Source organism: Neoarius graeffei, chromosome 4, assembly GCF_027579695.1.
Source record: "Neoarius graeffei isolate fNeoGra1 chromosome 4, fNeoGra1.pri, whole genome shotgun sequence".
Taxonomy (NCBI): domain Eukaryota; kingdom Metazoa; phylum Chordata; class Actinopteri; order Siluriformes; family Ariidae; genus Neoarius; species Neoarius graeffei.
Genome location: NC_083572.1, coordinates 48,718,309 through 48,731,443, shown reverse-complemented (window position 1 = coordinate 48,731,443; position 13,135 = coordinate 48,718,309). Strand labels below are relative to the sequence as shown.

At 42.1% G+C, this 13,135-nt stretch overlaps 1 protein-coding gene across 2 annotated transcripts; it reads left to right on the top strand.

The window, feature by feature from the left end:
- Positions 1 to 5,210: 5,210 nt before the first annotated feature.
- On the top strand, positions 5,211 to 10,070 carry si:ch211-161c3.6 (high mobility group AT-hook 2b). 2 transcript variants are annotated; one of them, XM_060918226.1, is made up of 6 exons: positions 5,211 to 5,266; positions 6,881 to 7,027; positions 7,104 to 7,190; positions 7,285 to 7,329; positions 7,527 to 7,559; positions 7,903 to 10,070. In XM_060918226.1, exons 2-6 carry the CDS (start codon positions 6,920 to 6,922, stop codon positions 7,957 to 7,959), a joined length of 330 nt encoding a protein of 109 aa, XP_060774209.1. In that variant the 5' UTR covers positions 5,211 to 5,266; positions 6,881 to 6,919; the 3' UTR covers positions 7,960 to 10,070. The 2 variants fall into 2 exon arrangements, with proteins under 2 accessions (XP_060774209.1, XP_060774208.1); XM_060918225.1 differs by having other exon boundaries at positions 5,218 to 5,472.
- Positions 10,071 to 13,135: the final 3,065 nt, after the last annotated feature.

Below are 13,135 nucleotides of genomic sequence, written 5' to 3'. Positions count from 1 at the left end.
TCTCGTTCAGGGAAGACCTTGCATTTTCCAACATGACAATGCCAAACCACATACTGCATCAATTACAGCATCATGGCTGCGTAGAAGAAGGGTCCGGGTACTGAACTGGCCAGCCTGCAGTCCAGATCTTTCACCTATAGAAAACATTTGGCGCATCATAAAACGGAAGATACGACAAAAAAGACCTAAGACAGTTGAGCAACTAGAATCCTACATTAGACAAGAATGGGTTAACATTCCTATCCCTAAACTTGAGCAACTTGTCTCCTCAGTCCCCAGACGTTTACAGACTGTTGTAAAGAGAAAAGGGGATGTCTCACAGTGGTAAACATAGAATAGAATAGAATAGAATGTCTTTATTGTCACTATACACATGTACAATGAGATTAAAGCATCTCCAATAACAGTGCAAAACAGCGTGTAGAGTGAGAGAGAGAGAGAGAGAGAGAGAGAGAGAGAGAGAGAGAGGAAGGGGGGGAAGGGGCACAGTCCTGAGGTGTATGTGTTGTGTTACACATTATGGAGTGAGGTATTGCTCATTGCACATATAAATTATTGCACAGAGAGAGTCACATTATAAATTATTGCACGAGAGATTCACATCAGAAAATAAAATATTACACATTTATGAAGTATTGCAAGGTAAGGTAGGTGCACAGACTGGAGGTGTGTGTAAGGTGCACAGTCCTGAGGTGCATGTGCTGTATGTAAGGTGCACAGTCCTGAGGTGAGGTGAATGTGTTGTGTTTCACATGATAAAAGTATTGCACATAGAAAGTCCCTTATAAAGTACTGTACATTATAAATTATTGCATGAGGAGAGTACATAGTAAAATAAATAGACTATAAAGTCAGAGCATATCCAAGTTCAGGGCTGTTATGGCTTTTGGAAAGAAGCTGTTTTTGAATTGGTTTGTCTTTGTCCAATGCACCTGTAGCGCCTCCCTGAGGGCAACAGGTCGAACAGATCAAAGCCAGGGTGGGAGCTGTCCTTGATAATGTTTTTAGCTCTGCTAAGGCAGCGGGAGGTGTAAATGTCCATCAGGGAGGGGAGAGGGCAGCCAATGATCTTCTGTGCTGCCTTAACTATCCTCTGGAGCCTCTCCCTGTCTACAGCAGTTCAGCTGCCGTACCGTACTGTCATACAGTACGTCAGCAGGCTCTCGATGGATGAGCGGTAGAAGGTCAGCAGCAGGTTGGAGTTTAGGTTGTACTTCCTGAGGACTCTCAGGAAGTGTAGCCACTGCTGAGCCTTCTTAATAACTGCTGTAATGTTTACTGACCAGGAAATGTCGGCGGAGATGAGGACACCGAGGAACCAGAAGGTGTGGACCCTCTCCACATACACATTGTTGATGTAGAGGGGGGCTAGGTCAGTGCTGTGCTTCCTGAAGTCAACAATGAGCTCTTTGGTTTTCTTGGTGTTCAGAGCGAGGTTATTTTCTGAACACCAGGCTGCCAACTTCAGGACCTCCTCTCTGTAGGCTGCCTCGTCTCCCTTTGAGATGAGTCCGACCACTGTGGTGTCGTCAGCAAACTTGACGACGAGGTTGTTGTTGTGGGTCGAACTACAGTCGTGAGTGTAGAGGCAGTACAGGAGGGGGCTCAGCACACAGCCCTGTGGAGAGCCGGTGCTCAACGTGCGGGTGGAGGAGAAGTGGGGGCCAAGTCTCACAGTCTGGGGCCGGTTAGTAAGAAAGCCCTTTAACCAGGCACATGTGAGAGGGGGGAGGCAGAGAGTGTCCAGTTTTCTAATAAGAATGTCCGGGATTATTGTATTAAAAGCTGAACTGTAATCCACAAAGAGTATGCGGACGTAGCTCTGCTGCTGCTCCAGGTAATTTAGCGCAGAGTGGAGAGCTACGGCGATGGCATCCTCTGTGGATCTGTTTGTGCGATATGCGAACTGGTAGGGGTCGAAGTCTGGGGGGAGGTGGTCCTTGATGTGCTGAAGAACTAGTCTCTTGAAGCACTTCATAATTCCCGGGGTGAGGGCCACAGGACGGTAATCATTCAGGCTGGTGACGGGAGAATTCTTCGACACTGGGATTATTGTTGCAGATTTTAGGCAGGGTGGGATGACTGCCTGAGCCAGGGAGAGGTTAAAGATCCTGGTGAAGGTAGAGGCAAGCTGGTGGGCGCACGCTCTGAGCACCTTACCAGGTACGCCATCTGGGCCGGCAGCTTTCTTGGGGTTCACTGCCAGGAGCACCCGTCTGACATCGTGCTCCTGTACAGTGAAAGGAGTGGTGTGGGAACTGTGTGGTGGTGGGGGCAGGGCAGGAGCAGATGAGTGCTGCTGAGATGTTTCAAAGCGAGCAAAGAAGCAATTTAGCTCCTCTGCTAGCGGGGCACTCCAGTCTCCTGTTGGCGCATCACAGTCTCTGAAGTTTGTGATGTCCTGAATGCCCTGCCACACCTCCCGTGTGTTGTTGCTGGACAGGTGGGATTCTATGCGCAGCCTGTGGTCCGCCTTGGCTTTAATTATTCCTCTTTTCAGATCAGCTCGAGCAGCTCTGTACAGAGCTCTATCACCTGACCTGAAGGCAGCATCGCGAGCCCTGAGGAGTGAGCGGACCTGGCTGGTCATCCAGGGTTTCTGGTTTGGGAAGACCTGGATGTTTTTATCCACCATCACATTCCCGATGCAGAACTTGATATAGTCCAGCACCGTTCCTGTGAATATCTCCAGCTCCTGGTGTTCAAATAAGTCCCAATCTGTCTGTTTAAAGCAGTCCTGTAGTTTGGAGAGTGCATTGTCAGGCCAGGTTGTGATAGTCCTTGTGGTGGGCCTGGCTCTGCGTCTGAGGGGGGTGTAGGCTGGGGAGAGCAGGAGGGAAAGATGGTCTGACTGGCCGAGGTGGGGGAGGGGTATGGCTCTGTACGCATCCTTGATGTTGGAGTAAACATGATCCAGAGTGTTCTCCCCTCTAGTAGAACACTTAACATGTTGGTAAAACTTCGGCAGTACAGTCTTCAAGTTGGCCTTATTAAAGTCTCCTGCTATTATGTGAACACCGTCAGGGTGGGCCCGCTGCTGTTTGTTAACGGTGTTCAGCAGGAGAGAGAGCGCTGTGTTTACACTGGCGTCAGGTGGAATATACACAGCTGTGACAATCACCATAGTTAGCTCTCTCGGTAGAAAAAAAGGCCGGCATCTTACAGACATGAACTCGAGGTCTGGGGAACAGTGTTTATCTATAATTGTTCTGTTGTTACACCAATTGTCATGCACGTAAATAAATACATAGCCCCCCTCCTCTACTCTTACCGGAGTTCTCATTTCTATCCCAGCGGAGCAGAGCGCAGCCTGCTAGCTGCAAGCTAGCATCGGGTATTTCCGGATGAAGCCAGGTTTCTGTGATAATTAAAACACAGCAGTCCCGAACATAGCGATTTCCAGTGAGTTGTAATTCCAGATCATCCATTTTATGTACCAGGGATCTAGCATTGGAGAGATACAGGCTCGGTAAAGGTGACTTGTGTAGTTGTTTTCTTAGCCTTAGCATAGCACCGGACCTGCGGCCCCACTTCTGCTTCCTCTCCCTCCTCCATCTGCGCCGCCTCCTAGACCCAACAACAATCCACGGAGAGCCCGGCGGTCTCGCTATGTCATCTGGGATGTTATGCGTGAAGAGAAAGTCGCTCGAAACAGATATCTGGTGTTGGTCACCAATGGCTAAAAGTGTCTGGCGGGTGTACTGGATGTTCGCAGAACCGATGGTGCACAAACAAGCAAGAAAGAAATACAAAAACAAACAAAAAAAAAAAGAGCACTGAAAAGGAGAGCCGTAAGCCGCTGCAACCACGCGCGCCGCCATCTTGATATAATAGTACTTGGGACAAGTTGGCCTTGTCCCAACTTTTTTGAGATGTGTTGTTGTCATGAAATTTAAAATCACCTAATTTTTCTCTTTAAATGATACATTTTCTCAGTTTAAACATTTGATATGTCATCTATGTTCTATTCTGAATAAAATATGGAATTTTGAAACTTCCACATCATTGCATTCCGTTTTTATTTACAATTTGTTCTTTGTCCCAACTTTTTTGGAATCGGAGTTGTAGAAATCATGGACACCACATCCTCCAGGCTAAAGAGGAGAGGGACCATCCAGCTTGTTATCAGTGCACAGTTCAAAAGCCAGCATCTGTGATTATATGAGGGTGCATTAGTGCACATGACATGGGTAGCTTGTACATCTGAGAAGGCATCCTTAATGCTGAATGATATATACACACGTTTCAGAGCAATATGCTGCCATCCAGACAAAATCTTTTTCAGGGAAGACCTTCCTTCTTTCAGCAAGACAATGCCAAACCGCTTTTTCCACATATTAAAACTGCATGGCTCCGTAGTAAAAGAGTCCAGGTGCTAAACTGGCCTGTCTGCAATCCAGACCTGTCTCCCATTTAAAACATTTGGCACATTATGAAGTGCAAAATATGAAAAAGGAGACCCCGAATTGTTGAGCAACTGAAATTGTATATCAGGCAAGAATGGGACAACGTTCCTCTTTCAAAACTATAGCAACTGGTCTCCTCAGTTCCCAAACGTTTACAGAGACTTGTTAAAAGTAGAGGTGATGCACACAGTGGTAAACATGCTCCTGTCCGAACTTTTCTGAAACGTGTTGCTGACATCAAATTCAAAATGAGAATATATTTTTCAAAAAACAATAAAATTTCTCAGTTTCAACATCTGATATGTTGTCTTTGTACTATTATCAATGAAATATAGGGTTTCCATGGTTTGCAACTCTTCACATTCTGTTTTTATTTATGTTCTACACAGTGTCCCAACTTTTTTGGAATTGGGGTTGTACGCTAGTACCTCCACCTTACGTTTTGGGGAGACCAACTGTCCCCACAAGAATGGGAAAATCTGACAGTTTGTCAGATAGTGTGGAGACTTTTGGCTGCTACCCATGAGGAAAACTTAAAATAAGTAAATGAATGAACCAAAGGTTCCCTTTTGCTTAGGTGTAGACATCATATTAATTAGGTGCATTAAATAGGCCTAATTATAATCAGTAGAAGGTCCTCACACAGACAATAAGCAAAGGTGTGTGTGAGAGAGAGAGAGAGAGAGAGAGAGAGAGAGAGAGAGATTACCAGTAATCTACAGTTGCAGTTCCTTCTTATATACAGTGACTCATTGGTTTTGCTTTGTCAAAGTAGGAAACGGACAAAAAAAAATTACGCCGTGAAGTACCTGATCACGACAACGTGCCAGATCAACTTCAAGGAGGCCAAAAGCAAGAAAGTAAAGTATTGCTACGCTCGCATTATACACACGTTGAAAGTTTTATAGTGAAGCTCCAGGTTGTGGACTGGCTGGATGAGGGGAAATGGGCGGTGTTTCTCTTTGACATGTAGCTCGGTTCATAGACAGACAGGTATCAGATACACTGAGTGCCACACACGATATTACAGCGACTTCATGGAGAACAAGAACGACCTCCATCAGTGGTAAATCAACATCTCATATAAATATATAGACCTATAATTAAAAATATAAATAATATTGGTGATTGGTTGAGTTAAAAACATCCATATAGCATTCATATCTGAGAGTCTCCTTCAATTTCATTGTGCTGCTGTGAGGTTTACGATTTTAAAGGAACTTGTAGGCTCTGATTTTACGGTTTTATAGACTCAGTTTATAGTTGGTTTTTTTTTATTAATTACTATCTCTTTTTGGCACTCATTTGTATTGAACAATTAAGGTTGTGTGTGTAGTAAAATGAGAAAAAGCAACATTCTTTATAAATTTGTAAATGCAGGACATGATAACCTGAGATAATACTGGTATTTTCTTCCTCTACATATCAATACTGTTTTGTATTACTATGTTACCAAGGCAACGTTTCCTCCGTTAGCGTTCACTTACGACCGTCAACCACAATTTTCTGTAGGAGGCCAGGTAGAAGCAATAATAATAATAATAATAATAATAATAATAATTGGGGAGGTGTTCTAGGCATGTCCCCCCAGGAGAAGGCCTTGGGGAAGACCCAGGACACGCTGGAGGGACTATGTCTCTCGGCTGGCCTGGGAACGCCTCGGTGTTCTTCCGAGGAGCTGGCCGAGGTGTCTGGGGAAAGGGAAGTTTGGGCTTCCATGCTCAGACTGCTGCCTCCGCGACCCGGCCCTGGATAAGCGGATGAAGATGAGACAAGATGAGATAATAATAATAATAATAATAATAATAATAATAATAATTTACTTGTCAAAAATACATGCCAAAATTGTGTTGATCAAAACAAGAGACTTTAAAAACGAGCATTCAGAATACCCCCACAAAAACCGTGTTTTTATCAGAGTATTTGTTATTTCTGTCATTTCTTATGCAGTTTAATGGTAATTTTGTTATATAAATGATTAATATGATTCATGTTCTATGTAAATCATAATGGTCTATCAAAATAGTAGGTTTCATTTTTAAACATTTGTTGTTGTTTGTCATTTTGAACCCTTTCATCTAGCTGGTTACATATGAATGTAGTGAGTGAATGAATGCAACACGGCGTTAACCGAACAGTGGATTTCACAATGCTTTCACAGTCTGAATGCCAGTTTGACTCCTGGGAATATGGGATTGGGAAGATTTCCATAAAATCACATAAATTACATGTTCCCAGAGTGTAATACTAGGCAGGTCTGGTGTTTGACAGGACTTTGTTTTTCTCCGTGACTGTGGTGGGCAAAATGATGGACAGACTTAAGTAGGAAGTGTTAGAATGGGTTAGGATACCACTCCATATTTACTTCTTACTGATTTGGATGTAGTCCAATGGTTATGAAGCTCCTCCTGTATTTTTAAGTCTTTCGTCACCTATTCAACTTAATGTAATTGCATCCACTTACACCTCATTAGAACAGAGTGCATGTGGAGTCTATGTGAGGTCTGGCCAGGATGGAAGAAGAGATGAGTGGAGCAGCACCTGAAATGGCTGTTACACCAGCAACTGAAGCTCCAGAGGCACCGCGGCGAGGCCGAGGCAGACCACGCAAACCGCAACCGGTACTATGACGTCCCATAAACACCTTCGACACTGAAATGAATTAAACACTGCACTGAAAATCATTGGCTCTTTCAGGATCCTCCTGTTGATCCTCCTGCTCCCAAAAGGCCAAGGGGAAGACCCAAAGGGAGTAAGAATAAGGCCAATCGTACTACACCCAAAGTAAGAGAGACTGAATTATTCTACTAAAATGCTGTCAGTAAGGTGAGCTGTTTGTATATGTTTTTTTTCCCCTCATCTATTTCTTTTTCCAAAGGAGCCACCAAAGGAAAAGAGACCTCGAGGCCGACCAAGAAAATGGGTCAGCATCACATACACATTAAAAAAAAAAATCACACTATGATAACCATAGTAATGGTGTAATTTAATATTACACTTTTTAAATATTTAAACGTAACTTCTTACAACTTAACCTTGGCATGACACAACTTATAACACTGCAACTTCACAGTACAGTTGCATATATAACATATTCAACATGTTCTGTTTTATTTCCAGCCTCAAAAAGTAGTGCAGCAACAAGAGCAAGAGGTGAGAGAAATATTTATAACTACACATCATTTCAAGTGAAACACTAATTCGCTTTGTTGGGGCACCAACTGATATGAACATCGAGTTACTAATAGCTCATCGCATACTGAAACCCTTTTATGAGTTGAAAGTGTTCAAAAACTCCCCTTTTACTCATAGGAATATAATGCAGTAGACTACAACAGGAGTTGAATGAGTCAGTGGCTTTAAGGGAAACTGAACACGGCTGTTATCCTCCTTTCTTGGTTTCCTGTTCCCAACTGTCGCAGCTCAGTGTCACCATGAGACACATGGTTCCTTCTCACGCACACGCAAATCTATCTTTTCTTTTTCCTACTCTTAGCTTGAGGAAGAAGAGGACCAGCCACACCTGCCATCACCACACGAGAGCTACATCTAGGCTCGGAACCTCCAGCGTGTGCAATAAGCTGCATTTAGACAGTTATATATAGCATTCTCATATAGGTTTATTATCAATCACGAAAAAAAAAAAACAAAAAACATAGAGCCTTAGCTTGCTTATTCCCAAAGCACTAGTATCAGGGAAAAACAAGACAAAAAAAAAAACCAAACAGAACATTCCCCCTAATAATTAGACGCCAAACACCATTTAGTGGAAGGTCAGCAACTCTGAACTGAGTACTATTGATTGTATATTCTCATAAGTTTTCATTACAAAGCTTCTAAACTGCATCAAAACCAGTCGTGGATATATTTAAAACCACATTTGCAAAACAGACAATAATCATGTGCCAAAAAGTGTCAACTGGATTTGGGCACCCTATCCTTCCGCCTAAACATAGCCCAAGACTGGCACTTGCATCAGGTCTTTCTCCACCTCAGACGCCTCAGGCAAACAACATCTAACGGGTGCTCTCAGTATGAATTTCAAAACACTTTTGCTTCCAGCCATCATGGCTTTATAATACAGTATACATATATATACCGTATACGACATGGTACTGAATGAGTCACTACTGTACCATTTACTTTTAGAAGTACAACAGCAACTATTTTATTTTTCAGCTGTTACTTGTCTACGTTTACATTCAGTCACTTGGCCAAAACTTTTGTCCAAAGCAATTTACAATTGAGACGGAATACAACTGAGTGGTTGACGATTAAGGGACATGGCTTGGCAGTGCCATCATTTCACCCACAATGTTTAGATCAGCAGGGAAAATCCTGAACCACTACTTGTATTCTAATGGTTATACCACTTATCTCCATATGATAACTATAATAATAATAATAATAATAATAATAATAATTATTCACTCAAGGCATGCTTTTCAATAATCTCAATTAAACTGTCATGGTGCCTTTCTCCAAAGATCAGTGACATTTATAACTTTATTTCAATGTTTACAGTTGAGAGTCTAGTTGTACTTGAAAATGTGTCAAACATGCTGAATTTTACTAGTTGGGGAAAAAAAAGGGGCTTTTTTGTTTACAATAACATGTAGACTACTGGATCATTTTCTGCTGTGTGATCAGTAAACTTGACGCAATCGATCAAAAGCAGAGATAAAGTTTGAAACTTAAAAAAAAAAAGTGTTATGGGGGAAAAAAGTTTTTTTTTTTTAAAAAAGCCTTGTGTTTACCACTTAAGTACTGTTTTTGTTTCTTTCAGTGAATGAAATGTGAGGTTTAATGATGCAATGTACAAATGTCAGAATGCCTCGGTAGTTAAATATATAGTCCTCTATTCTCTCTTTAATATCTCTCTCCAATTGGTCAGTCTCTAGAATACTACAATTTGTTGTGTTTTTTTGAATTTTTTATCCACTTTTTGAATGACAAATGTGCTTTTGAAGAAAAATGTAATAATTGTACTTTTTTTTATTGGCATTGCTTATATACAATACTTATATTGTCTTATCTCTGTATCCTGAATCCTCCATGCTGTTACCGTCATTCATCTTCAGTAATCGCTTTATCTTCGTCAAGGTCGTAGTGGATTCGGAGCCTCACCAGGAGTGCCGATGTTGTTAACTGAATTAATACTGGAATTGCATGATGCGGTCTGGTCTGTAAAATACAGGCTACCTTCAGACACAGTTGCATGAATTTACATTTCTACATTGAATGAATTGGTTTTAAAAAGTGATGCCTCACAAGCCGAGCTAATGTTAAGGTTCAGCAAGACGGATTAAGCTATTCAGAACTTGAGACTTTCTACTTTACTTCAGTTTTATACATAGGTCATCTCATATTAGTTATATAGTTTCATTCATCAGTGTAGGAAGTGTATGCATCAGAAGGATGATTTTTATGATCCGTTGTCTTATTTGTCTTTGTGCCCGTCCGTTAACAGAATAAGTCTACAGTATATTGCTGCCTATGTTCATCTGCGTTTGAGGCAATTGATGGTTTTACACTGAACGAACGGCAATGCCTCACGAACACTTTCAAACCATGACTTGTTTTGATTTACCTCAATTTTATGCATCTTAATCGCTCATTTCTAAAAAAAAAAAAAAAGAGTGAATAAAGGAGCCTTAAAAACAAGTGTATACGTTGTATTGTGATTACCACACTGTATCATGATTTTATAAATCAAGAATATCCCAGTAAACCATGCAGTTATGACTTTATGAAGACATTTCATTTAATTTAAAAAAAAAAATCAAAAATCATGAACAGTCAAGAATATTTTTTGCTTTTATTTATGGTTCACACGTTACAAACTTTCTGCAATGCTGTTGGTTTTGGATAATGTGGAACACTGCCACAAACAATTACCTCACAGTCGCGTTTGCGCGCACACACACCAACGACTTTTTCCTCCCATTACTAGAAAGATTTTTTTTCGACAAAGTAAATCTGTTTGAAAGAATAATTACACTCCTTCTTGTGCAAGGAAGCAAGCGCACACAGCACCCACACCCTGGAGAAGGAAAAGGAAGCACGTTTCAGGGCAAGTGCACAAGAATCTACTAGAAACATGAAGAAAATGCCCCATGATTCTTATTCGTTTTGAACAACTTCGTTCCTTCTATCGTAATGGTAGTGTGTAACTACATACATGGCATCGTGCGTTAAACTATCATGTTAGTACTCTTAGTGCCTCTTTGATTTGCCCCCCTCCTTACCCTGTTTTAAACAGAGCCATGAACTGACATCACGGTTACTTTGAAATTCATCATGGCCTGCTTCAAAGCACTGACGCCGTTTCTCAGAAGCTTTTGAAGACGCAGTTCTGTAGAAAGCATCAGATCTCGGTGGTGATTCTTTTCACGTTAAAATAATCTGTCTCCCTTTGTTATACCTATCGTCCTTGAGCAGTTACGTACAACCCCACATCAAGAAAAGATGGGATGGTATGGAAAATACAAATTAAAAAAAAAAAAAAAGCACTGATTTTCTAAATTCACTTTCACTCGTGTTTCAAATGAAGTCTGGTCAACTTCATTTCATTTGTTAATATACATCCATTCCTGCATTTCGGGCCTGCAACACATTTCCCCCCCCCCCCAAAAAAAATAAATCTCATCTCATTATCTCCAGACGCTTTATCCTGTCCTACAGGGTTGCAGGCAAGCTGGAGCCTATCCCAGCTGACTACGGGTGAAAGGCGGGGTACACCCTGGACAAGTCGCCAGGTCATCACAGGGCTGACACATAGACACAGACAACCATTCACACTCACATTCACACCTACGCTCAATTTAGAGTCACCAGTTAACCTAACCTGCATGTCTTTGGACTGTGGGGGAAACCGGAGCACCCGGAGGAAACCCACGCGGACACGGGGAGAACATGCAAACTCCGCACAGAAAGACCCTTGCCGGCCGCGGGGCTCGAACCCGGACCTTCTTGCTGTGAGGCGACAGCGCTAACCACTACACCACCGTGCCACACCCCCCCAAAAAATAAATAAATAAATAAATAAATAAATAAATGGGATGGGGTAATTTAGGGCTAGTAATGAGTTAAAACAGTGCTGTGATTTGAAACAGGTGATTGTAATCATGAGTTGGTATAAAATCAGTATCCAGGAAAGTCCTGGTCTTTGAGGAACACAGATGGGCCGAGAATCTCCAGATTATAAACAAATGTGTGAGAAAATGATTGAAACGTTTAAAAATAAAAAGTTCCTCGAACAAATCTGGACATTTCACCTTCTATGGTGAAGATCAGGAAACGATTCAAGGACTCTGGAGGAATGTGTGTGTAAAGGACAAGGGCGCAAGCCTAAGCTGAACACCCGTGATCGCTGATCCCTCAGACGGCACCGTATCAAGAACCGTCATTCATCTATAGCTGATCTAACCACATCGGCTGGGGATTATTGTGGGAAACCTTTGTCAAGCACAACAGTACGGAGTTACATCCACAAATGCCAGTTAAAACTTTACTGTGCAAAAAAGAAGCCTTATGTTAACTGCGTCTAGCAGCGCTGTTGACTTCTTCTCTGGGCTTGGAGACATCTAGGATGGAACATTACACGGTGAAAATGTGTATTGTGATCAGATGAATCAGTATTCCAGGTCTTTTTTGTAAGAAATGGACGCCATGTGCTCAGACCAAAGACATAAAGGACGATCCAGGCTGCTACCAGTAACAAGTTCAAAAGCCAGGGTCTGTCATGGTATGGGGTTGATGTCAGTGTCCTTAGGAATGGTAACTTACACTGCTGTGATGTCAGCATTAATGCAGAAAAGCACACCGATATTTTGGAGCAACGTATGCTGCCTTCAAGACGACACCTTTTCCAGGGTTATTTCAACAAAACGATGCAAGACTACATTCTGTACACATTACAAAGGCATGGCTGTGGAAGAAGAGAGTGCCTGTCCCCAACAGAGAACGTGTGGCGAATTTTGAAAAAGAAAAAAAAAAAAAAGTGACAACGACCCTGTACTGTTGCACAGCTTAAGACCAGTTTGCAGGAAGAGTAGGACAAAATAACAGCTGGAATGCTTCATCAATTGGTGTCTTTTAAGCGTTGTGAGAAGAAATGGCAGGGTGGCACAGTGGTTAGCACTGTCGCCTCACAGCAGGAAGGTTCCGGGCTCGAGCCCAGTGGCTGATGGGGGCCTTTCTGTGTAGAGTTTGCATGTTCTTCCAGTGTTTGCGTAGGTTTCCTCCACAGTCCAAAGACATGCAGGTTAGGCTAATTGGTGGCTCTAAATTGACCGTAGGTGTGAATGGTTGCGTCTTTCTATGCGTCAGCCCTGCGAGGATCTGGTAACTTGTCCAGGGTGTACCCCGCCTCTCGCCCATAGTCAGCTGGGATAGGCTCCAGCTTGCCTGCGACCCTGCACAGGATAAGCGGCTATGGATAATGGACGGATGAGAAGAAATGGCAACGTTACAAAGTGTGAAATACTTTTACCAACTATTCTGAAATGTGTTGCAAGAATCAAAATTGAAAGAAGTGTTTATTTGGGGGGAGAAAAAAAAAAGGTGGTAAAACATCAAATAATGTGCCATTGTATTGTTTTGAGTGCAATGCAGGTCAAAGATTTGTAAATAATCATATCATTGTTTTCCGTTTTCATTTCAATTTCAGCATACCATCCCAGCTTTTTCTGATTTGGGGTTGTATAGTATTAGAAGTTGTGCATTTA

Bases quoted from the DNA above. Each gene is read 5' to 3' on its own strand.
- si:ch211-161c3.6 (XM_060918226.1), top strand. From the start codon at position 6,920: ATGGAAGAAGAGATGAGTGGAGCAGCACCTGAAATGGCTGTTACACCA. The intron at 7,191-7,284 runs GTAAGAGAGACT...CTTTTTCCAAAG, and splicing joins CCAATCGTACTACACCCAAA to GAGCCACCAAAGGAAAAGAG. The intron at 7,560-7,902 runs GTGAGAGAAATA...TCCTACTCTTAG, and splicing joins TGCAGCAACAAGAGCAAGAG to CTTGAGGAAGAAGAGGACCA.